Source organism: Megascapheus bottae, chromosome 1 (genome assembly GCF_031878675.1).
Source record: "Megascapheus bottae isolate mThoBot1 chromosome 1, mThoBot2.hap1, whole genome shotgun sequence".
Taxonomy (NCBI): Eukaryota; Metazoa; Chordata; class Mammalia; order Rodentia; family Geomyidae; genus Megascapheus; species Megascapheus bottae.
In genome coordinates, this window is record NC_143509.1 from 67,887,713 (window position 1) to 67,910,854 (window position 23,142).

Sequence of the window (23,142 nt, forward strand, 5' to 3'; positions counted from 1 at the left end):
AGGATAATTTTTTTTTCAAATGTACTTGGAAGTTTAGTGTACATATTTAGACATATAAATGTTTAGTGTACATATTTAGACATATACCTACTATAATATGAATGTATCATTTTTCCCAGACCATTATTGATAAAAAGCTCCCCTGCTTTGGGCTTGACACTTCAAAAAATAGTTTTGCAACTGCACACAAAACCAGACTTTTAGAAATATTTTTAGAAAGCTACAATATTGAATTAAATATACTCTAGAACTTCATGAATCAAAAGCAGGAACTGCAAGCTAGACTTATAAGTATTATAAAAGTCCTGAAGAAATGTGAGATGTTATGTTTAAGACTAGAAAAAAAGTGAAATATTTTCTGGAAATATTCAAGCCATTTTTGGGATAGTTCCATTAAACCAAAATTTAAACTATTCTTTATCTGGTTATGCCTGTTGCATGATAGCAACTGTCATTATTTTTAATGTGGAAGGTTGTTTTAGTAGTTTGAGGGTACAATAACGAAATCCCACGGACTGGGCACCTAACAAATACTGAATGCTTACTTCTGGTTGTATTTCATATTCTGAAAACAAGACAGGATATTTCTAGGGTCTCTTTTACAATCAGTCTTGACTGCTGTTTTCATGACCTAGTTTACCTCTTAAAGACATTACCACCTAAACCACTACATTGGAGGTTAGGATTTTGAGATAAGAATTTGAAGGGTAAGGATAAAACTAGCCCACTGCATAGGTGCTCTATGGCTTCAATATTCAATGTCTTTATTTTTCATATTTGTGAGATTCAGAAAGATCAAAATGGCTAAGGCAATCAAGTCAGATTCAAAGTATAACAAGTTGAACTACCATTTAACATTGAACAACTACATTTAACATCATGACACAGTGACAAAACAAACTTACCTGTCCTATGAAAAGATTACTCAGACAAACTTTAGGAATGATGAATGATGGTTGAAAAATCTTGCATAAGTTATCAGAAATTTTGATTACATTTTTCTGCCTCCACCTGAATCAACCTAACTGCTCTCCTTCTCAACTTTGTCACTTTACAAAGATCAAGGTTAGCTCTAGCTCTGTCTTGCAACTCAAGGAGGAAGAGGCTTGGAATCATTGTTCCTTTTCACAAATCAACATAGGAAATATCTTTGCCTAAAACAAAATCAGTATTTTGTCAGAAGGGAGAAGGTTCTGGTTTTTGAGACAGAATCTATATTATAGTTCAGGATGGCCTCAAACTCATGATCCCTCTTCCTGTGCTAGACTTACTGGTTCATACTACAATTTAATATCTAACATTTTAAACTGTGTATAAGTTAGTCACTTGCTTCTAAGTATCAGGGCTTTATAAAATTTGTTTTAAAGGGCTGGGAGCATGGCCTAGTGATAGCATGCTCACCTACCATGCACAAAGCCCTGGGCTCGATTCCCCAGTATCACACAGAAAAAACTGGAAGTGGCATGATGGCTCAAGTGGCAGAGCACTAGATTTGAATAAAAAGTCCACGTACTATCCAAGTACAGTGTCCAGGCCCTGTGTTTACCCCCCCCCCCCACCCAAATGTTTTTAAGTGGACTATATAAATATTGGTTGTACATATGATTTACCTAAAAAATACAGATATAGACTTTGTTCCCTGGTATATTGTATATATTTGTTATATTGTATGTATTATATTTATTTGAAATAAGAAAGGGAAGGGGGAAAACAACATGATTGGGAAGGTTGGGAAGAGGGAAATGGAGTCAAAAACACGAGAAGGGGTATCAATATGTGAGAAGTAATGCGCCCACTACCTGATGAATGTAATTGTAACCTCTCTATATATTGCCCCAACAATAAAATTTAAAGAAAAGGAAAGCAAATAACCTTAAAAATATAGATATAAATTAGCCATTGTTCTAAAGTATTTAAATCTCACTGTTAAAACCGCTTCTTAGAAATGTAGGTAGAAAGCCAAGGATAACCATTATGCTACACCTAAACAATCTCCAAGAGATACCTGCAGAAATACAGAAATAATATCATTGCAGTTAGGTAATATGCAAAATGGGTAATGTTGAGACATTATATATATAAATAATGATAATCAGACAGGGAATGGACTCTTTTATTTAATTTGTCTCTCCTACTACCAGTGATAAAGTCTTTAAAGATAGCTTATGCTTTGGGTTACAATTTCTTTTCTAAAACTACATGAATTAACTAGTTTCATTGAAAATAGGATGTTATCAACTCCTATTTGCCAGGTTCTCAGCCATATTACCATATCCATCAGATAAACATCTTCACAAAACTCTGAGTAATCAACATTACTGCAGTCTATTTTAAAAAAATAATGAAACTTAAGAGTTGTCATTGTTAACAAATCAGTAAGAGCAGTAACTCACACAAATTGTTCTTTTCCATATGTTCCATTACTTGTAGTCTCATGTGATTTTGGAGTAGGCAGTAGACACAAACACAACAAACAAAACCATTTCCATGATTTATTAGCAACAAACAATACAATGAACACAATCATGCTAGTGATTAGTTTAGAAGTCCAATGTTTTGTCACAAAACCCTAAAGAATCAAAAGAAGTCTGAAAATACATTGAAACATGAAAATTAGTTTACTTAATAGCTATATGATGGCATCAATAATATAAATAAAAAATTAATGACAGAAAAAATGTTCTAATATTTGTTCCCATACTCAATATATAATTTCACATGCTGAAGTGTACATATCTTGGCCACAATTAGAAACGGGCTCTGCACTGGTAAAATACTTTACATATACATATGAAAGTAAAACATTCAAACTTTTAATATTAATAAAAAAAATTTAATAGAGGGATGGGAATGTGGCTTAGTGGTAGAGCGCCTGCCTAGCATGCATGAAGCCCTGGGTCTGATTCTGCAATACCACATAAAGAGAAAAAGCCAGAAGTGGTACTGTGGCTCAAATGGTACAGTTCTATCCTTGAACACAGAGAGGCTCAGGGACAGAGCCCAGGGCCTGAGTTCAAGCCTAAGGACTAATAAAAAAGAAAACATAAAAAAACCCAGACTGCTAGGAAATCATTAATCTTAACATTTTGATCATAACTATTAATTATAAGTACAAAAAAGGCCCTGGGCTTTGGAATAAGACCAAATAGGTTCAAATCTCAAATCTCTCTGTTAACAACCTGATGTAATTCTCATATTACAGCATTCAATATTCTACAAACTGCAGCTCTGTAAACAATTTTAATTCATGTCTTCATTCATTCAACATGACTTAAATCCCTGTTACAATAGATTAACATTTTATCTTATTATTCAGCACTGAAGACAGTATGTCTCAGGAATTTCCAGAAGAGATAAAAGAACTAACTAGCCATAAAATTGTGTTGCATGATCCTAAGTGCTGCTTACTTACTTCAAGACTATTATTGAAATATAGAAGGCATTATAGTATTTCACATTTCATTTTAAAATAAAAATGCTCCTAAACCATTTTTTTCTAATAGCACTTACTTTGGTTTACCAATAGATTCTAGCCTCTTTGGCAAAGAACTGGCACTCAGTAAATGCTGACACAGGAATATATTTACCTATCTGGTTAAGATTTTTATACATACTTCATACATATACATATATGCAGACACATATTTTTCTTTAGAGAAAAATGCAGATACTTCCGTGCACTATTCTTAAAATTCCTGAAGAAAAAAACCCCCACAACTTCTTGATGCAGCTAGTAGACAGTAAAAAAGCGGGGAGGAGGGAAGAACAAGAAGTAAAAATGCCACTGGTAAGTAGAGACTGAGATAACAAAGAAGAAAGGTGAGTATGGATGAAATAATTTGTTTGATTTATGAAAAATAGAGCAAAAAAACCCTTGGGGGGTTGTTAAGACAAAGTAGTGGGAATGAAGTTGGTTGAAAAATTATATATATATATATATGTATGTGTGTGTATATATATATATACATAATATCAATAAAAAAATTTTAAAAACTTAGTAAGTAAAAAGATTCTTTAGCCTAAGACAAATAACTTTTTAGAAAAAAAATACAAATATACTAAGACTTCATTGGACAGAATTTAAAAAGGAAATGTATAATTAGTAATTCTGACATAAACGGAATATAAGAACAACAAAAGGCAAATTGGTTCTTGAGAGTTAAATAAAATGGAAAATCCCTTAAAACCACAACAAAGGAAAAAAATAGACAATTTTATAATGAAAAGGGAAATTTAAAACTACAAAGACATGAACACTATTAATGGAATACTACATGTAACTTTATACTAACAAGATTAATCAGAAAACATTGTATGCTAAATATTTTAATTAACTTTTAAAAAAGTAGAAAAATTATCTGAACTAAAGATACATTAGCAATTCAAACATCTCCTAAGATATACGACTGAACTGCTATCAGGATTAATCTTATATACCAGTGTATTCATCTATAGGAATCAAATAATTACTATTAAAATGCACAGTACTCCATCATTAAAAATTACGAAACATAGTCATCTTTCAAAAGTTACACATAACCTATATTACAAATGGAGAAATCATGGAAAAGGCACTAAAAATTCTTAAGAGCACAGATATAAAACATCAGAAAATTAAATCTGTAGCATACCAAATCTCTAATTTATTATTACTGCCTATGACATACAAATTACTTCACCGTTCTTACTTTTATCTATAAAAAGATGATAATCTTAATTCAGTATGGGGCTGTTATAGAAAGTTCTTATAACAGGGCTTGGAAAATATTCTGTAAATATTAGTTATTGTAACTATCCAAAATTTAAAGGAGCAACATGAGTCACTGAAATATTATTATTATTATTATTATTATTATTATTATTATTATTATTATTATTTGCCAGTCCTGGGCTTAAGCTCAGGGCCTGAACACTGTCCTTGGATTTTTCTCAAGGCTAGAACTCTACCACTTGAACCTCAGCACCACTTCCGGCATTTTTTCTAAGTATGTGGTACCAAGGAATCAAACTCCGGTCTTCGTGCATGCTAGGCAAGCACTCTACCACTAGGCCAAACTCTGAGCCCCCATTTTTTTTTTTAATATGAATGCACAGCTTTTATTTCTAGGAGCTATTTGTGTGCGTGTGTGTGCACGCTAGTCTTTTTTTTTTTTTTTTTTTTTGCCAGTCCTGGGCTTGGGCTCAGGGCCTGAGCACTGTCCTTGGACTTTCTCAAGGCTTAGCACTCTACCACTTGAGCCTCAACACCACTTCCAGCTTTTTTCAATGTATGTGGTACCGAGGAATCGAACCCAGGTCTTCGTGCATGCTAGGCAAGCACTCTACCACTAGGCTAAACTCCTGGTCCCGCCACCATATTTTTAAGGAGGAAAACAAAATGCATGAATGTGAACATTTGGTAATAATTAGAAAATATTAAAAACCATGAATATATAAAAAACAAACTCTAAAGCATAATAAAAATATCACAACTCAACAACAAATAGCAAGTTTCAAAATTCTTTGGCTCAATCCTATTATTATTAAAGTTATTCAGTATCATTACTACTTCCCATGTTATATCAATTACAATATAATAATCTGAGACAAATATCAGAAAAGATGAAATCATTAAAGGTCAGAGATAGGTAAGACAGAATAAAAGCATACAGAATAAAAGTATTTATTTTATTTTTTATTGTTATTTATTTTATTTTATTTTTTTGCCAGTCCTAGGGCTTGAATTCAGGGTCTGGGCATAGTCCCTGAGCTTCTTTTGCTCAAGGGTAGCATTCTCTCACCTGGGCCACAGCATCACTTCTGGCATTTTTTGCATATGTGGTAGCTAGGAATCAAACCCAGGGTTTTGTGCATGCTGGGAAAGCACTCTAGGCCACTAGGCCACATTCCTGATCTCCAGAATAAAAGATTTTAATAGCTGTCCTAAAATGTACCAACGATCTGTGCCTTTATTTTTAAAGAACTAAAAAATTTTAAAGCAATTCTTGTCAAAATAACAAAGTTTACTACTTAGAAATAAACTTAATGAGAATGGTATAAAAGTATATAAAATTTCATTCACCATCAGTTATAATTTGAATACTATCAACTAACTCAGTAGTAATTATATTTTCTCAAGACACACAACCTTCAAACTTGGAATCCATTCCACTCTCTTCATATCCAGTTACGAACTCCTGTGAACTCATCCTTAAAAGTAGTTCTGAAATTTTAACTTTATATTTCAACTTTTGACATTTCTATCTCTACTTCAATTATCCCGGATATTCTTTGTAAATATTCTGCTAAACCATTCTTTCTACTTTCAGTCTTATTCCTCTCAAAATCACAGCCTTTTCAGTTGCCAGAATATTCTGTAATATGAAATGACTAGACCAGTTCAAAAACAGATCACCAACCACTGCATTCAGGAGTGTTCAAGCTCAAGATTTCCTTCAGCCACCTGGACCAAAGATCAATTTCCTTTTTTTTTTTTTTTGAATCTAAAATATAGCTCTGTGATTAGGATATGCAAGTGTCACTGGCTAAAGATGCCAGTACTTCTCACAACCATAAACTTTATATTAATATCCATGCAGAATGAAATGCAAAAATTATGTGACTGCTTAAGTTGAAATGCAAGACTTACAAAGGAAGATGGCCCTTACATCACCCTCAACACGATGATTTTATAGGTGACACTACCATTCTTAACACTCGATTTACTGTCATCTATAACACGGACAGCACAATTATGACAGTCAAGTGGATTCTTTACACTGATTAATTCGATATCGGTCTTTAAGACCACTACATGATCTCATTTGCACACTTCTATTACTGGCATCCTTACCAGTGCCTCGCACGTTGTAGAATCTAAACGGATTACTGAGTGAACAATCTTCCACAGACTCTACTCATCCTTTATGAAAAGCCTGAAGCAGTACAGAACATAGATACAATGCTGGGAAAGGCCAGTGTTCCCCTTGGCTATCACAAACGGTGCTATTCATTTAAGCAGATTAAAAAAATAATAATAATACTTTCTCTTGAGACTACCTCCCTTTCCCACAGTTCCTTTACAAGGGGCAGATACTTCCCCTCTTTCCTCCCTGCCTGGCAACCCCCTAGCCACCTCACATCTATGTCCAGTAACTTGAAACATGGGAGAAGCCCATAAACGAGCCCATTTGGGCGAATCCCCATTATTTTTTTTTTTTACCTGAATGTTACAACTGACCAAACCAAGTCATAACTTGCAGATATCATTGTACGTGGATTAAAAAAAAAAACTACTTTAAAAAAAAGTCGTGATGCAAACATCTGCGTCCAGTTAACCATAGGATTTCTCCTGCAACGAGCCAGGTCATTCTACTTCTTACTATTGTTTTCTTAACCACCGGACTTCAAAGCTTTATTCGTTTAGCATTATTTTAGACACAAAGCTTCCCAACCAATCAAGTCACTGACTCACTCCGTTCGAGACACAAGCGGAACGTCGTCTCTGAGCAAACCGCCCCCCGCCAACAAGTGCCAGGTGCACCATCAACCCCCTCAGGGCCGGGCTGCCGAAAACCCGACGCGCGTGGGGAGCCACAGCCCGCGGGGCCCCCCCGAAGCTCTCACCACCTTTAGCTGCAGAACCCCCACCCGTCACGGGCTGTTCCCGGAGAAACGCTCATTTCCCAGCCTCGGGGGCGGACGTCCTTCCGAGGTTGTTATGATTATTACTATTATTTTTACGCGGCCCCGCCCAGGCCGCTTGCTTTCAAATCCAGGCCCCCAAGATTCACTCTCTTCAGAGATCCTCACCGTTCTTAGACTAGGGGAACCGACCATTTCTCGGGTGGAGGGACGAGGCACAAACGAAAACCCGGGCCACCGGCATGGAAGCCGAGGATTCCCCACTGGAAAACAGAGCCCCACGGATGAACAAGGACCTCCCGGGCGCCTGCCTAACCGCCCCTCCACAGGTGGAGCCCTGGCCCTGCTCTCGCGAGATTTCTCCGCACAGATCTCAAGTCCAAATCTCGCGGCCACTCGGGGAGTATGGAACGGGGCGGGTTGGGGTGGGGGGAGGTCGTTCAGGAGGGGGCGGCTCCCACCCTGACTGCACAGACCCGAAGACCTCTGGGGGGCCCACCCCGCCCTTCTTAGAGAGCACTCCGCTAGGATGCCTCAAACTTCCGGTGCTTGACCGGAACCGGAAGCTTCTGAGCTAAGGGGTTGGGGGGAGGAGCGGGAGGCGGGGCCTAAAAGTCAAAAAAAAGCGCGGTGAAAGCTGGAGACCTGAGCGCACCTTAAGGGCTTGGCGGCTCTGGCGACCGGGCCGCTTCCCATTGCGATGGATTCCACCGCCTGCCTCAAGTCTTTGCTCCTGACCATCAGTCAGTACAAAGCCGTTAAGTCAGAGGCGAATGCTGCGCAGCTTCTGCGACATCTGGAGGTGAGGGGTTTCGGGTTCCGGACCGAACAGCTTCATCTGCTCGTCAACCTCGGCTCTCCGGAGGACCCGGGAGAGACGGGGCCGCGCTGCTCGTCCCCGGTCCCGGGAGAGACGGGGCCGCGCTGCTCGCCCCCGGGCCCGGGAGAGACGGGGCCGCGCTGCTCGCCCCCGGGCCCGGGAGAGACGGGGCCGCGCTGCTCGCCCCCGGCCCGGCCGAGGCGGGGCCGCCCTGGACGCCGCCTGGGGCCGCGCTTCTTGTCTCGGGTTGTCCTTCCGTGCTGGCGAAGACCTGGGAGTCGCGGGTAGCCGAGCCCCCACCCGAGGCCGTGACGGGGGTGGGGACCCTGAAGCCTGGGACATGTTGACTGCATTTGTCTTCCTCTGTTTCTTGACAATGCACAGCTATTCCTAAAAGTTGGTTTTGTGCTCTAGAAATAATCTCAGCACTGCCTCCCTTTGAACTGGCTTTGAATTCAAATAGCAAGTTAGTTTCGCAGCTTTGTTTGAATTAAGAACCAACCACCCTCAATAGCTCGACGGGCTTATGACCAAATACTGTCCGTCGAACTCCAAGAAGGGGGAACAAGAGTTGTTTCATTTTTCCCCTTTTGTTGTTTTGATCTGATTGTTTTTATCTGAAAGTGGACGCACAGAAATGGTGGGACAAAAGTGAACTAATTGAGCAGTGTTACTCATTCGACACTCTGTAGGAAAAAACAGAGAAAATGAGAGGGGGTGACATTACTTTAAAAAGGTACTCATTACCCGACTTATCTAACTATAGCCCCTCTGTACATCACCTTTACAATTAAAAAAAAAAAAAGCTGTCACCCTTGCTAGTAATAGTACTTTTTTCGATTTGTCGAAATATTTCGTTGACAGTTTTAAATTAAATTGCTTTCTCCCCCTATTCCCAGTGATTATTTTTCTTGGTTTAGACTGTTTGAGTTTAGTCTGCTAATCACATGCTGTCATTTCTTAGATGTTCTTGAAAATCAAACTATCATGAACTTCAGTCTGATTAAACAAGCTAGGCACGGATGGCTCACGCCTGTCATCATAGCTACTCTAAACGCTTAGATTTAGGGATCATGGTTCTCAAAGCCAGCCTGGCACAAAAGACCTTGAGACTCTTAGCTCCAATTAACCACCAGAAGAGTTGGAAGTGACAGGGACTGATGGCTCAAAGTGGCAGAGCTCTAGCCTTGAGCTGAAAGAGCTCAGGGACATCACCCAGGACCAGAGTTCAACAACCACGAACAACAACAACAAAAAAGAATTAAGCTCAGATAAATAAAAATTACATCCATTCTTTCCCACATTTTCCTCTCTCAACATCAAACAGGATTTTAAAATATATTCTACTTGTTAAATTAACTCTGTGACAAAAGCTAGTGTATCAATGACAGGTGAACAAGTTCTACAAAGATGGCCTTTAATTGTACAACATCATCCTGCTAGGAAAGGAATATAAAATATATGTTCATTCTCTCTTAAGCTTTTTTATGCTATTAATAGTTAAGGTGTCCTCTCTGTCTCTCTCTGTCTCTCTCTGTCTCTCTCTGTCTCTCCCTGTCTCCCCCTGTCTCCCTCTGTCTCCCCCCACCCCCATGGGCTTGAACTTGGCCTGTGCTACTGTCCCTGAGCTCTTTAGCTCAAGGCTATCATCCTACCCCTGGGTCTGGGCATGGTCCCTGAGCTCCTCAGCTCAAGACTACTGCCCTACCCTTGAGACAAGCTCCACTTCCCGTTTTTCTGGAGGTTAATTGGAGATAAGAGTCTCAAGTCCTTTTTTGCCCCAGCTAGCTTTGAACCTTGATCCTCAGATCTCAGCCTCCTAAGTAGCTAGGATTACAGGTGTGAGCCACTGGCACCCAGCAAGGGACCCATCTCTTAAGAACACTTTTTTTTTTTCCTTTTTTCATTTATTGTCTTGTCGAAGGCTCTCAAAGCTTAAGGTATTAGCTGTCCCATCTTTAACGCCATGCAGCTCAATTAGGAGAGAGCATGTAAACTCCAGGATACAAAAAATAAGCAGAATGTTCAGTTTTAGGAATAAAACCTTTTAGAAATACAATTTTAAATTTTATATTGTTGCGTGTGAGAACAACTTCTGAGGATACAGAAATGTTTATCATGTGAAAGGGGATTTTTTTCATTCTGAGCTTGTGCTTCTAAACTCTGTCTATACTGGATGAAAAAGTGGAGCCTTGTCTATTTTATGTTTGGTAGAGCTAGGCTGAGCTAATTTGTTTCTTGATGATGGTGTTTGCACTAACATTGGTACTACTGATTGAAAATTTAGTGATTAAAAACAAAGATTGCAAAACAAGTGTGCTGGGATAGAAAGCCCAGTTTTGCTCCTGTATTGTCATGGCCTCAATTAACTCATCTACAAGCAAAATAATAGTACTCATCTTATAGAACTATGATGGTGAAAGTAAGTAACATATAGGTAAAGTACCTCATTCAAGGCCAAAGTAAGTGATATTAAAGTAGTGATTATTGAAATAAATTATATTTTCATAAAGTATTATTAGTAAAAGGAAACTTTGTAAAGCAGATTTTAAAAATTATATTGTATCAAGTTTTATAATTACTAGATATATAAATATGATGCATTAAATAATTATTAAAATTACTAGATGTTAAGATTTATGTATAGTCCTTTGGGGAAATTATGTATAAAACAAAAAAATGTCTTAATCATGTGGTGAGCTACCTTAATGATAGGTGAAAGAGCAATGTTCAGAACGCTCACTTTAGTTTACTACCCCAAATGTTTATTAGTATCTGTAATTTCATCTGTTGTTTACAGTTTAAAAAAAAACTGTTACTCTAACAATATCATTAAAACACCTACTTACTTGAGAACCTCAATGCATTAGATTCATAGAAGAAAAATTTAAGAATGAGAACAGAAGAGAGCTAGGAAAGAAAAGGTTAAAAGGATGCCAAAGTAGTCTACTTTTCAAATATGCATTTACAGCAGACATAGTCTAATTCTAAAATAATCTCAACCACTTTTTACAAAAAGATACTTAGTAATGTAGTGTAAAGCACTTGTAAGACTAATGGTTATTGCCAATTATTTTTGCCTTTTTAAAAATTTTTTTGTGACACAGGGTTTGAACTCAGAAATTGTACTTGCCACTTGAGCCATACCTCCAAACCCTTCTTGCTTTTATTATTTTTCATATAGGGTGTCTGGGGCCAACCACAGACTGAGACCTTCCTACTTCTTCAGACTGAGATTACAGGCAAGCATCAACATACCTGGCCCTGGTTTTGACTCCCTTCCCCATCCTTTTTTTAAACTTATCTTTCTGTTTCACTTCTCTCTTCTCTCCTCTTTTGTCTCCTGCTTCTCTGTCTCTGTCTCCCTATCATAGGACAGGAATTTCAAATGGAATTTCAAAAATATTAATTATAGCTTACCCTAGCTATGATTTTGTAATTTCTAGATTACTATTTTTTTCTGTGTAATCTCAGAGTTGCTGAACTTATTTCTTCAGAATGAGCAATCATATAGTTATTTTGGGGTCATCATATTCTTTTATGAAAGAAGGTGAAATGAGTACACTAGAATTTATTTATTTATTTATTTATTTATTTGGTTAGTGAGGCTTGAACACTGGTCCTAGGTGCTGTTCCTGAGCTCTTTAGCTCAAGACTAGCACTGTACTTGAATCTAGCACCACTTCCTGCTTTTTATGTATACTTGGTACCAAGGAATCAAACCCAGGGCTTCATGCTTTCTAGGCAAGCACTCTAACACAAGGCCAAACTCCCAGCCTAGAATTCTTTTTTAAAACAAACATTGGTTCTATGGAAATTTCCTTTCTTACACTAGTAATAGAGCTTGAACTCAAGACTTCACTTAGTACTGTACCAATTTGAGCTACCCCACCACCTCCTTTTTCTTTGAGGGGGAGAGAGATAGTTAACTGGAGATAAGAGTTTCAGATTGGTCTGCCCTGGTTGGCTTCAAGCTAGGATTCTTAGATCATAGCTTCCTGAGTAGATAGAATTACAAATATGAGTGACTAGTGTCCATATTTTAGTGCAACTTTTTAATCTGAATTTATGGAGTGTTCAATTTAGAAAGGAAGATGAATCTTGCTGGATAATCAGAAATTGGTTAGCTTGTGAAATGGAAGAATAATGTATAATACATAATACTAGTATAGATTGTATAAGAATGAAAAATTGGCTGGAGGAAAAGAAAGTAAACTAAAATCCAATTGATTACCCAGAAATGGAGGAATTAATCTAGAAAAAAATTGTGTGAATTTTCCAAAACTGACAGTAACACTTTGGAATAAACTGAATTTTTTGTTTGAATAAAAAAGTAAATTTCCAATTCTAACACATTTTATTTTATTTTATTTTATTTTGCCAGCCCTGGGCTTGAGCTCAAGGCCTGAGCACTGTCCTTGAACTTTCTCAAGGCTAGAACTCTACCACTTGAGCCTCAGCACCACTTCCGGCTTTTTTCTATGTATGTGGTACCAAGGAATCGAACCCGGGTCTTCATGCATGCTAAGCAAGCACTTTAACCCCTAGGCCAAGCTCCCGGCCCCTCTAACACATTTTAAATGGTCATTTTACAGGTAATTTCTGGACAAAAGCTGACACGTCTGTTTACATCAAATCAGATTTTGCCAAGTGAATGCTTGAGTTGCCTTGTAGAGCTACTTGAAGACCCAAATATAAGTGCTTCACTCATCTTAAGTATTATCAGTTTGCTCTCTCAATTAGGTAAGGCACTTTGTTTATCAGGTTTTATAAGATAGATAATAAATTTAATATTTTTTAAAGTTCTGATTTAATTGTAGAATCTGTTGCTTATTCACATTCAAGAGATTTCTTAAGTGCAGAACTCGCAAGAATTACTATGTATTATAAGTCTGTGTACATGTATATAGTTGCTTAAAATTGTTCAGCGAATGTATACCAAAAGATTCCATTTTCTACAGAATAGAAAGCACTCTAGAAAATATTGTGCTACTTTTGAATTTTAAAACAAAGCTGTGCACATGAAATACCAATATTAAATGTTCCAGATAGCAAATCATAACTACCTATTAGGGAAATGATAGACTACATTGAATTGATAAATAATGATTGTTTCTTCTATTTTTTTTTTTTCCATGAAGTAGATGGCAGTGCCTTAACCGTATGCGTGTTGTCAGGCCCAAGGGTCTCTTCCATCCTTGTCAGGGGAGTGCTCACCTTGTCTCCTTTCATATAACACTGTTTCTTCTACTTTATTTTACTTTATTTTTTGCCAGTCCTGGGCTTGGGCTCAGGGCCTGAGCACTGTCCTTGGACTTTCTCAAGGCTAGCACTCTACCACTGGAGCCTCAGCACCACTTCTGGCTTTTTGCTATGTATGTGGTACTGAGGAATTGAACCCAGATGTTTGTGCATGCTAGGCAAGCACTCTACCACTAGGCCAAACTCCTGTTCCTTCTATTTTTTAACCATATGTTTAGCTTTCGTATGTCCACTAAATAGTCCCCTCAATGAATTTCTCTTTGATTTGTTTGTGCAAAGAGGTGTGAAATATTTATTTGTAGTTACAAAATCAAAATATAATTAGTGTAAAAAAAACCCCATTATCTAGAAGTATTAAGCTGGAACAGCATTTCTCAGTTCAACAATAGAATTTCTTTAGTGATAGAAACTTTGTAAATCTGTGTTGTCCAATAGAGTAGTTACATTTAGCTAACAGGCCTATGAAATATTGGAAAAGGCCAAAGGACTAAATCTTTAGTATTCAATAATCTAAATTTAAATAGCCACACATAGACTAGCAGCTACCAAATTAGCTAGCATAGATAGGGAGGGCAAAATAACATGAACCTGTTAATTTTTTTTTTCTGCTGGAGTTTTTAACTTTGGGCTGATGGGCTCACCATTTCTTCCATTTCTTGAGCCAGGTCCTTTGTGTTTTTTTCTTTTCTTTTTAAAAATTTTTTGTCTCTCTTTTCTTTCCCCCATTTTATTTTTCATTCTCAAGGTAATATATATGAGGGTTACAGTTACATTCGCCAGATAGTAGGTGCATTACTTCTCACACATTGATACCTCTTCTCATGTTTTTGTTCCCCTTTCCCTCCCTCCACCCCCTCCCAATCATCTTGTTTAATCCCCTTCCCTTTCCTAGTTCAAATAAACATATATATAATATGCCAGCTAACAAAGTCAGATACAGTAACAATATGAGATTAACCAAAGGGCAACAAAGGAAGAAGAGGAATAACATAGTACATTAAGAACAACAATCATTCAAGATAAACCTCTTGTTTCCATATCCTAGAGACCCTTTCATTTAGTCTCATCCTATATGACCTTAATATATCTAGGTTTTGAACTATTGTAATCCTCTGCTAAGAGTCCTAAATGAATACTAATTGTTACAAATGAGGGAAACCATTGAGCCTATGTTCCTTTGAGTCTGGCTTACTTCACTTAATGTGATTTTTTCCAAGTCTTTCCATTTCCTCTTTGTGTTTTTTTCTTATTTTTCAGATAGTATATTTAACTAGGGCCAGTACAATCTTCTTCCATATGGCCTCCCATAGAATCACAGGTACTGGCCAGCACACCTGGCTTACTGGCTTAAGAGTTAAGCTTTTTTTAACTTTTACTTTAGGTTGACCCCCTCATCGCCCCCCCCCCAAAGAGTTAGATTACAGGCCTATACCACAGTGCCTCTTTAGGAGCCATTATTCACATTGCCATCAACCTTTCTCATCATTTTCATTTGGAGGATAAAATGTCATTTAATGGTTTGGTACATATCTTTCCAGTTATTTTTCTATGTCGTAACTACTAGTTTTTGATCATTGGTTGGTTGATAATAGTACAAATAAATAAGGGGTATAAAGATCCAGACATTCTTCCCCATATCACTGTTTTTGCTACCTTCATAGTTTCATAACATGTAACAGGAAACATAACTTACTCAGCCATTCTCCTACTTTGTTTGTCCAAGTTTTTTGCTGTTATAATCAATGAACATTTTTATGTTTCTACTTAATAAATTCCTCATAAAATTTACAGTTCATTTTAAAATTTGTTAGCCATTATATATCTTTCTTTTTTTATTTTCAGTCATGGGCCTTGAACTCGGCGCCTGGCCACTGTCCTTGAGCTTCCTCAAGGCAAGTGCTTTACCATTTGAGCCACAGCACCTCCTCTGCTTTTTTCTGTGCTTGTGGTACCAAGGAATTGAACCTTGTGCATGTGAGGCAAGCACTCTACCACTAGGCCAAATTCCCGGGCCCTAGCTATTTCTTTCTAAAAAATACTTTCCATGAGGTTGGAAGTTTGGCCTAATGGTAGAGTGCTTGCCTAGCATGCATGAAGACCCCGATTCGATTCCTCAGTACTGCATACATAAGAAAACTGGAAGTGGTGCTGAGGCTCAAGTGGTAGAGCTCTAGCCTTGAGAAAAGTCCAAGGACAGTGCTCAGGTCCTGAATTCAAGCCCCATGACTGGCAAAAAAAAAAAAAAATGCTTTCCACAAGCTTTTTTTTTTTTTTTTGCTATGTCAGTGGGGCTTGAACTGTGGGCCTAGGTGCTGTCCTGTCCCTGAGGTCTTCAACTCGAGGCTACCACCCTCACCCTGGGTCTGGGTGTTGTCATTGAGCTCTTCAGCTCAAGCCTACTGCCTTACCCCTAGAGCCACAACCCCACTTACCATTTTCTAGTGATTAATTGGAGATGAGTCTCTCGGCCTATGTTCCTGGGCTGGCTTTGAACCGGGATCCTCAAATCTTAGCCTCCTGAGTAGCTAGGAGGTATGAGCCACTGTCCAGCTTCCACAAACTTTTCTTTCAACAACATCTAACAGTGATGATGTTAGTCACTCTCAACATTTAAATATATTCAAATTTCAATTATTTTTAAGTTACTTTTTTATTTAGGTAAATAAACTTTGTGTTGTAGAAATTTTAAAAAGTCTAAGTAGTAATGTTACTTTGTTAACCCAGAATCTCACTATGCATCTCAAGCAAGGTTAAACTGTTGCCTCAGGTTCCTGAGGGCTAGAGTTACAGGTATATGCATAACAGTGTGTATAATATATATGCATATATGTGTGTGTATATATATTTTTGCCAGTCTTGGGATTTGAACTCAGGGCCTGGGCACTGTCCTTAGACACTTTTGCTCAAGACAAGTGTTCTTCCACTTGAACCACAGCATTACTTCCAGCTTTTTCTGAGTATGTGGTACCAAGGAATAGGACCTAGGGGTTTGTGCATGCTTGGCAAGCACTCTACCACTAGGCTATGCTCCTAACTCTGTCAGGTATATTCTTTTGAAAACAAAATTTCTATAAATAAATTAAAACACGGTTTTTTTTTTCCTTCTTTATTCTTTATCCAAAAATCATTTGAATGTTTGAATTGGAGGACATTGATAAAATGCTTGTGTTTTCGTTATATTTTATTTTCCTTCATAAGTTTAAATGGATTAAAATGATTTCCTTTTTGTTTATGAAGACCGTATATGAAAAAGATATGATTTGTGCCATTTTGTTTTCCTTAAAGCTGTAGACAACGAAACTAGAGACTGCCTTCAGAATACATACAATCTGAATATTGTGCTAGCAGGAGTAGTTTGTCGGAGCGGCACTTGCCACAGTGATTCAGTATTTTTGCAGGTATACAGACTCATAACCACACTATCACTTAACATCTATTCTTTCTCCTTATATTTATATCTAAACTGATATTTTTTACACACTACTACCTTATAGTATATATATGATGGTATCCCATGACATGAGGTAGGCACTGTTTTTAATCACTAAATATTTTAGCCTGCCTTGAAGTTTCTTGTCATAAGTAAACAGAGGTGATTACTGTGCTGATCATCTTTGTGTGTAAGGACCTAAGGAAATTCAGTTTATTCACAGTTTTGTAGGTTCATGAATATGGTATCTGCCAATAAATCAATTCTGAAAAAACCCTTCTGGATGTTGTCATATTATGGCAGATAGCACTGATGGGAGAATATCAGATTTTGAACCATGAGCAAATCAGGCCAGGCAGGCTAGCTTCTTTACTTGGAAAGTAGTTATGCTTCCCTTAGGATCTTCCAGAAGTTCCATCATTTCCATATAACCTTATCCTGTAAGTTAAGCCTTTAATCAAAGTAAACCCTTGACTAGACACAGTTAAGCCACACTCAGACCATCGCAATGACTCTGCTATGTTTGAGATACAGTGTGTAGAAATGTGGAACTGGAGACAGGAACCCTAAGGTTCTTAGTACTATTACTGCTTTCTTTTTTTTTTTAATCTTTTTTTTCATATACTTTTTATTGTAATTAATAGAAGGGTTACATTATATTCTCCAGATAGAAGGTGCATTACTTCACATACATTGATACCCTTTTCATGTCTTGGTCCCCATTTCCCTCCCCCCACCCCTGCCCCTCATCTTATTTCCCCCCCCTTCCCTATCCTATTTCAAATAACCAAATACGCATATATATTACTGCTTTCTTTATGGTTATAAAAACAAACTTAAGTACCATAGTTCTTCCTCTTAACTTTTCCTTCTAAAATGAAGACATGCTGAAAATATTTACAATAGTTTATTATTCTGAGCAGGTACTATTTTGTCATGTTTATATTTATAATTCTTTTCTTTATTCTCAGTGCATTCAACTTCTGCAGAGGTTGACTTATAATGTCAAAATTTTCCATTCTGGTTCCAATATAGATGACTTAATTACATTCCTGATAGATCATATGTGAGTATACAATCAAATTTGTTATCAGATAATTTATGGATCTATTTTTAAACTAAGATCATATGATAAAGAGTTCTTACATAAATGTTTAGTTTTTTAGAAGATTTATTCCTTTTAGATGATTTCAAGGACAAACTTTTGCTAAGTAGCTTTAATTTTGTAACTACAATGAATGAAACAAAAAGATTATGGTAGAAAAATGTCAAAATGATTGATATTTTAATTTCAAATATGAAATATGCATTATTATTTAGGGTATAATTGTCTTCTTTTGAATAAAATCTAAATTATTATGTCATGTTGATTAGTTTAGAATAAACTTGTACCTTTAATGTTTTATTTTTCTTTAAATACAACACCAATGAAAAATAAGTCAATCTTCTGAAGATGAATTAACAATGCCTTGTCTGGGATTACTGGCAAATCTTTGTCGTCATAATCTGTCTGTTCAAACATACATAAAGAGTTTGGTAAGAAGTTTATTTAAAATATTTTATAGTTTTCTTTTTATTTTTCTACTTGGTTTTATGTTTATGAGTATTTGCATATTTTCTTTAAAAATCATTTTACTTAGGACTTTTCAGCTGACCCATCAAATGTAATATAGAAACTAATGGGTAAATAACTTGAATTCCTATTGAAGACTGTAAGACAATACACATACTGTTTTCTAAAACTTTTCCCTCTGTAACATCCCATTATTCATCACAAATAGTCATGCAAGAATTGCAAAGCTATTGTATATGTAATAGAAGATAGGCATCTTATTGGCAGTCTCATTTACTTCATTCTTGTGTTTTCACAGTTAGCAGTACAACTATTCTTTTGTGTGTGTGTGGAGGGGCGGCAGGGTGGGGGGGGGGGTCATGGGCTTGAATTCAGCCTGGGTGTTGTCCCTGAGCTCTTCAGCTCAAGGCTACCACCCTATCCCTGGGCTACTGCCCTACCCTTGAGCCAAGCCCCACTTCCGATTTTCTAGAAGTTAAGTGGAAATAAGTCTCAGGCCCTTTTGTACCTGGGCTGGCTTTGAACTTTGATCCTCAGATCTTAGCCTCCTGAGTAGCTAGGATTACAGGTGTGAACCACTGTGCCCGGCAGCAGTGCAAGTATTCTGGAAAGACTCATGAACAAGTATCTAAGTTTCAAATTCTAGTACTTACAATAAGTTAGGGATCGCAGTGAACTTAACTGAACCTTTGTACTGTATCCAGAATTTGAACTAAATATTACTTAACTTGTTCAATTGTTGGGGTTTTTCTGACCTTGTCTTATTTTCAGATGGACCCTATTTCGTGTCAGGGAAATGTTTGAAAGGTGTTATAAAAAGGAAGAGAGCTCTGAGGGGGAAGGGGTATGCACATGTATTTTTTCTTTCTAAAAAGTTAAAAACTTTATAACAAAGGATGAGTGCTTGTTCATTATAGCCTATGTATATTATAATCAGTAATATATGAAAGTAAGCATCTCACACACTTCTTGAATGGTATCCTAAGCCCACATATATAGTAAAAAGTAGATGTGAAGACTAGTTGTCTCAAAATGTATAGCACAAGACACTCTAGTTGACTGAATAGTTTCTTCCTTCCTTACATCATAGAATTCCCTGAGTTAAGATAGGTTTTGTCTTTTAAATATATGTTTGTTTTCTCTGTGCTAGAGTTTGAACTTGGAGTTTCATACTTGCTAGGTTTGAGCCCTTTGGGGGATTTGTTTTTTGGCTTTCATTATTTTTTAGGTAGGTTTTATAGATTTCCTAGGGCTAACCTATACAATGATCCTCCTACCTATATCTTCTTGTAGTTAGGATCACAGATGTATACCACTACACCTACCTTAATTGTCAGGATGGTATCCTCACCCTGCTTTTGGCTGGGCTGTCCTCTACTTCCCTCCCAGGTAGCTAAGATTGCAGGTGTAAATCACCTCATCCAGCTTAAAATGTTAAAGCTTTTGCTGCAGTGTTTACATACGCACTCATTCTCCATTATGAATGTTGACAGCCTGACATCTGTGAAATATTTATTGGGAGATGAGAAAATTTCAAATTTTATTTGAAAACCATTATCATTGCCATTTTCTTTCTGTAGTTATTATAACAAGTACTCTGAAATAACTACCTTAAAATTTTAACTATGTTTCAGTTTAATAAGTATGTTTATATGTACAAGGCATGCATCTTGATCAGAGTCAACCCTTCCCTCACTAATCTTAAGGCTTCTTATTTCCATTTTCATGTAGGTACAACCATTTGTTTAGAAGAGTTGATGAATGGTTAGTGACTTTATCTATTCTAAAGTACATACTTTTTAAATCAGAATATAAAACATAATTTTTTTCTAATTTTTTCCCCTCAGAACAATGTGAAATCCTTTTATCGAACTCTTATTGCATTTCTAGCTCACAGTAGCTTAACTGTGGTTGTATTTGCACTTTCAATATTGTCCAGTTTGACACTAAATGAAGAGGTGGGAGAAAAGGTAAGTATGATTTATATATATATATATATATATATATATATATATATAAAGTTAATTTGAAGTTTAAAAATCATTGAATTTTTTAAAACTATATAATGGTTTCATTTTACATTTTGTGTATAATACATCTTTCCTAATTTGCTTTTAAGCTCTTCCATGCTCGAAACATTCATCAAACTTTTCAGTTAATATTTAATATTCTCATAAATGGTGATGGTACCCTAACAAGAAAGTATTCAGTTGACCTGTTAATGGATCTCCTTAAGAATCCTAAAATTGCTGATTATCTTACCAGGTATGAATCAATTCAGCAAACTTAGAAATTTTTTTTCTTTTTTTTTTTTAAAATAAGGTATATTTGTTAAATAAACTGTATTTTTTTTTTACTAAAATAGACCTAGATTTTTCTGATTCTTAGTAAACTGAATTGGAATGTTGTAATGATTTATTATCATATTTTTCCTTTTCCTGAGCTGAAATATTAAAATATAACTTTAAGGGTGCTTGAGTGGTGTGTGTGTGTGTGTGTGTGTGTGTGTGTGTGTGTGTGTGTGTCCACACACACTTAAGTCTTAGATTAGTACGATTGTATCATTCTGTAAAACACAGACATCTTGTGATCAAGTAATTATTTTCCGAAGAACTCACTTCTTTTTTTTTTGCATCTCATGTTAAATTTTCCCAGTGCCTAAGCTACATTGTAGTCCTAAAGTATAGAATTACTGAGGTAGTTTGAAAGAGTTAAATTGACTCATTATCCATAGATAGGAACATTTACTGAATTCCTACTACCATGAGACACTGGGAGAGAATGGAGTCTTAGCAGTATGAGAATATAAAGTCAGTCCGTAATATTTTAAGAAACCACATCCAAGTGTAAAAAATAAAGCTAAGAACAAGGGAAATAACTACTAAAATGAAGGAATAGCGCTAAAATTTCCCTTCTTATATCTGCCTCACCTTTCTCTGAGCTTCCTACTATCTATGCATGTCAGTTCTGGCTGCCAAGATAGTGCTAAATAACTTTGAGTTGCATTGAAAAAAGTTTTGGACATACCTTTCTTAGGAGACCAGAAATGTGATCTGATTTAGTATCAGTAAGACGTTGCTAATCTCTGCTTAAATCTCTCTGTTGTATTTTTTTCCTATATGCAAACTAAAACTCAATAATCACTGCTAGCAAAGTCTTCTCATTTTGCTGTATATTTGATCATAAACTGTTTCACAGCCTAACTTAATTCCCTAATCAAAGCTTGAAAACATCGTGCTGTTTTTCTAAGACAGTCTACTTACAGTTATTCCTGTTTTAGCTTTTCATTGCCTATATTACTTTCATTTTGCTACCTTGTATTCAGAAGATGGCTTTATCTTTGTTTTACACATAAATTTAAAAAAATCTCATCTGATTGGAGATTGCTTAATTTTTCCTCCATAACTTTACTTAAAAAATTACCTTTAAGTAATTGTACAAAGGAGTTGCCATTTAATAAGACAGTTTATGAATGCAATATATATTGATCAATATCATTCCTTTTACTTTTATTTATCTCAGTTCTTTCCTTGTTTTCATTTTGTTTCTTTCATTAAATATATCTTACTGTATATATAAATATATAAATATATCTTACTATATATATAGTAAATCCTTTTTTCAGCTGATTTCCCCTCTCAGTACTTACTATTCAGTTGTCTCTTTCCTTTTAGTTATAAATGTTTTCAACTTTCAGGTCTTTAAAAATTTTTTTTATTGCTTTTAAATTTTAGCTCCAATCTGAGGATCTCAGTTCAAAGCCTGCCTGGGCAGTAAAAAGTCCGTGAGACTCTTATCTCCATTTAATCATTAGAAGACCAGAAGTGGCACTGTGGCTAAAGTGGTAGGGCAGTAGCTTTGAGCTGACGAATTCAGGGACAACTCCCAGGTCCAGAGTTCAGGTCCCACAATCAACAACAACAACAAAATTTTCACTCCAAACCAGAATCTTAGTTACCTCTCAACTTTATTTTTCTATATTCTTTTCTTTTGTTTAATCATTTGAAACAATAAGTAGAAACCACAACCTCCCATAAGTCATAATTCTGATATGCCTAACCTAATAGGTCTTCTCTGGCAAATGTAGGCTAGATAATCATATTTTGTTCTATAGCATCCCATATATTAACCCATATAATGTTCTATTATGTAATATAATGTTATATAATGTTTTACTTTTCTTTCATTTGTGCTACCACTTTCTGTTTCCATCATTAAATTCTTTGCTCTCTTAGGTATTATTCTGATTCTAAGATGCACTAATCACATAGAAAATAATGTAAGTTGTACCTCTTAGAGTTGTATAAAATGGTTGTGGATATTTCTGTGTGTAAAGAGCCTAATTTATGAAAATGTTGAAGGGAGTGGCACAGATCAAGGTGCATTATATTTGTAAATTTCTTTGTTAGATTGCACTTTCTTTTTACAACTACT

The 23,142-nt window shown here is 36.3% G+C and overlaps 2 protein-coding genes and 1 pseudogene across 7 annotated transcripts in view; 1 reads left to right on the forward strand and 2 right to left on the reverse strand.

Annotated features, from left to right (window-relative positions):
- Window positions 1-8,445, reverse strand: part of Dzip3 (DAZ interacting zinc finger protein 3) — a 72,215-nt gene extending 63,770 nt beyond the window's left edge. For 3 of the 6 annotated variants that reach the window (XM_090346863.1, XM_090346854.1, XM_090346835.1), the window contains exon 1: window positions 7,792-7,955. The gene's annotated coding sequence lies outside the window, so the exon portion shown is untranslated. The other 3 variants (XM_090346842.1, XM_090346857.1, XM_090346851.1) reach the window with 3 other exon arrangements.
- Cip2a (cellular inhibitor of PP2A) overlaps window positions 8,110-23,142 on the forward strand; it is a 42,077-nt gene continuing 27,044 nt past the window's right edge. The window contains exons 1-7 of the mRNA XM_090346873.1: window positions 8,110-8,425; window positions 13,039-13,186; window positions 16,991-17,103; window positions 18,107-18,201; window positions 18,575-18,671; window positions 20,556-20,678; window positions 20,828-20,973. Coding sequence (XP_090202999.1) covers window positions 8,324-8,425; window positions 13,039-13,186; window positions 16,991-17,103; window positions 18,107-18,201; window positions 18,575-18,671; window positions 20,556-20,678; window positions 20,828-20,973 — 824 coding nt within the window. The 5' untranslated portion in view covers window positions 8,110-8,323. The remainder of the gene's footprint in view (window positions 8,426-13,038; window positions 13,187-16,990; window positions 17,104-18,106; window positions 18,202-18,574; window positions 18,672-20,555; window positions 20,679-20,827; window positions 20,974-23,142) is intronic.
- On the reverse strand, window positions 13,544-13,682 carry LOC150069383 (U6atac minor spliceosomal RNA; annotated as a pseudogene).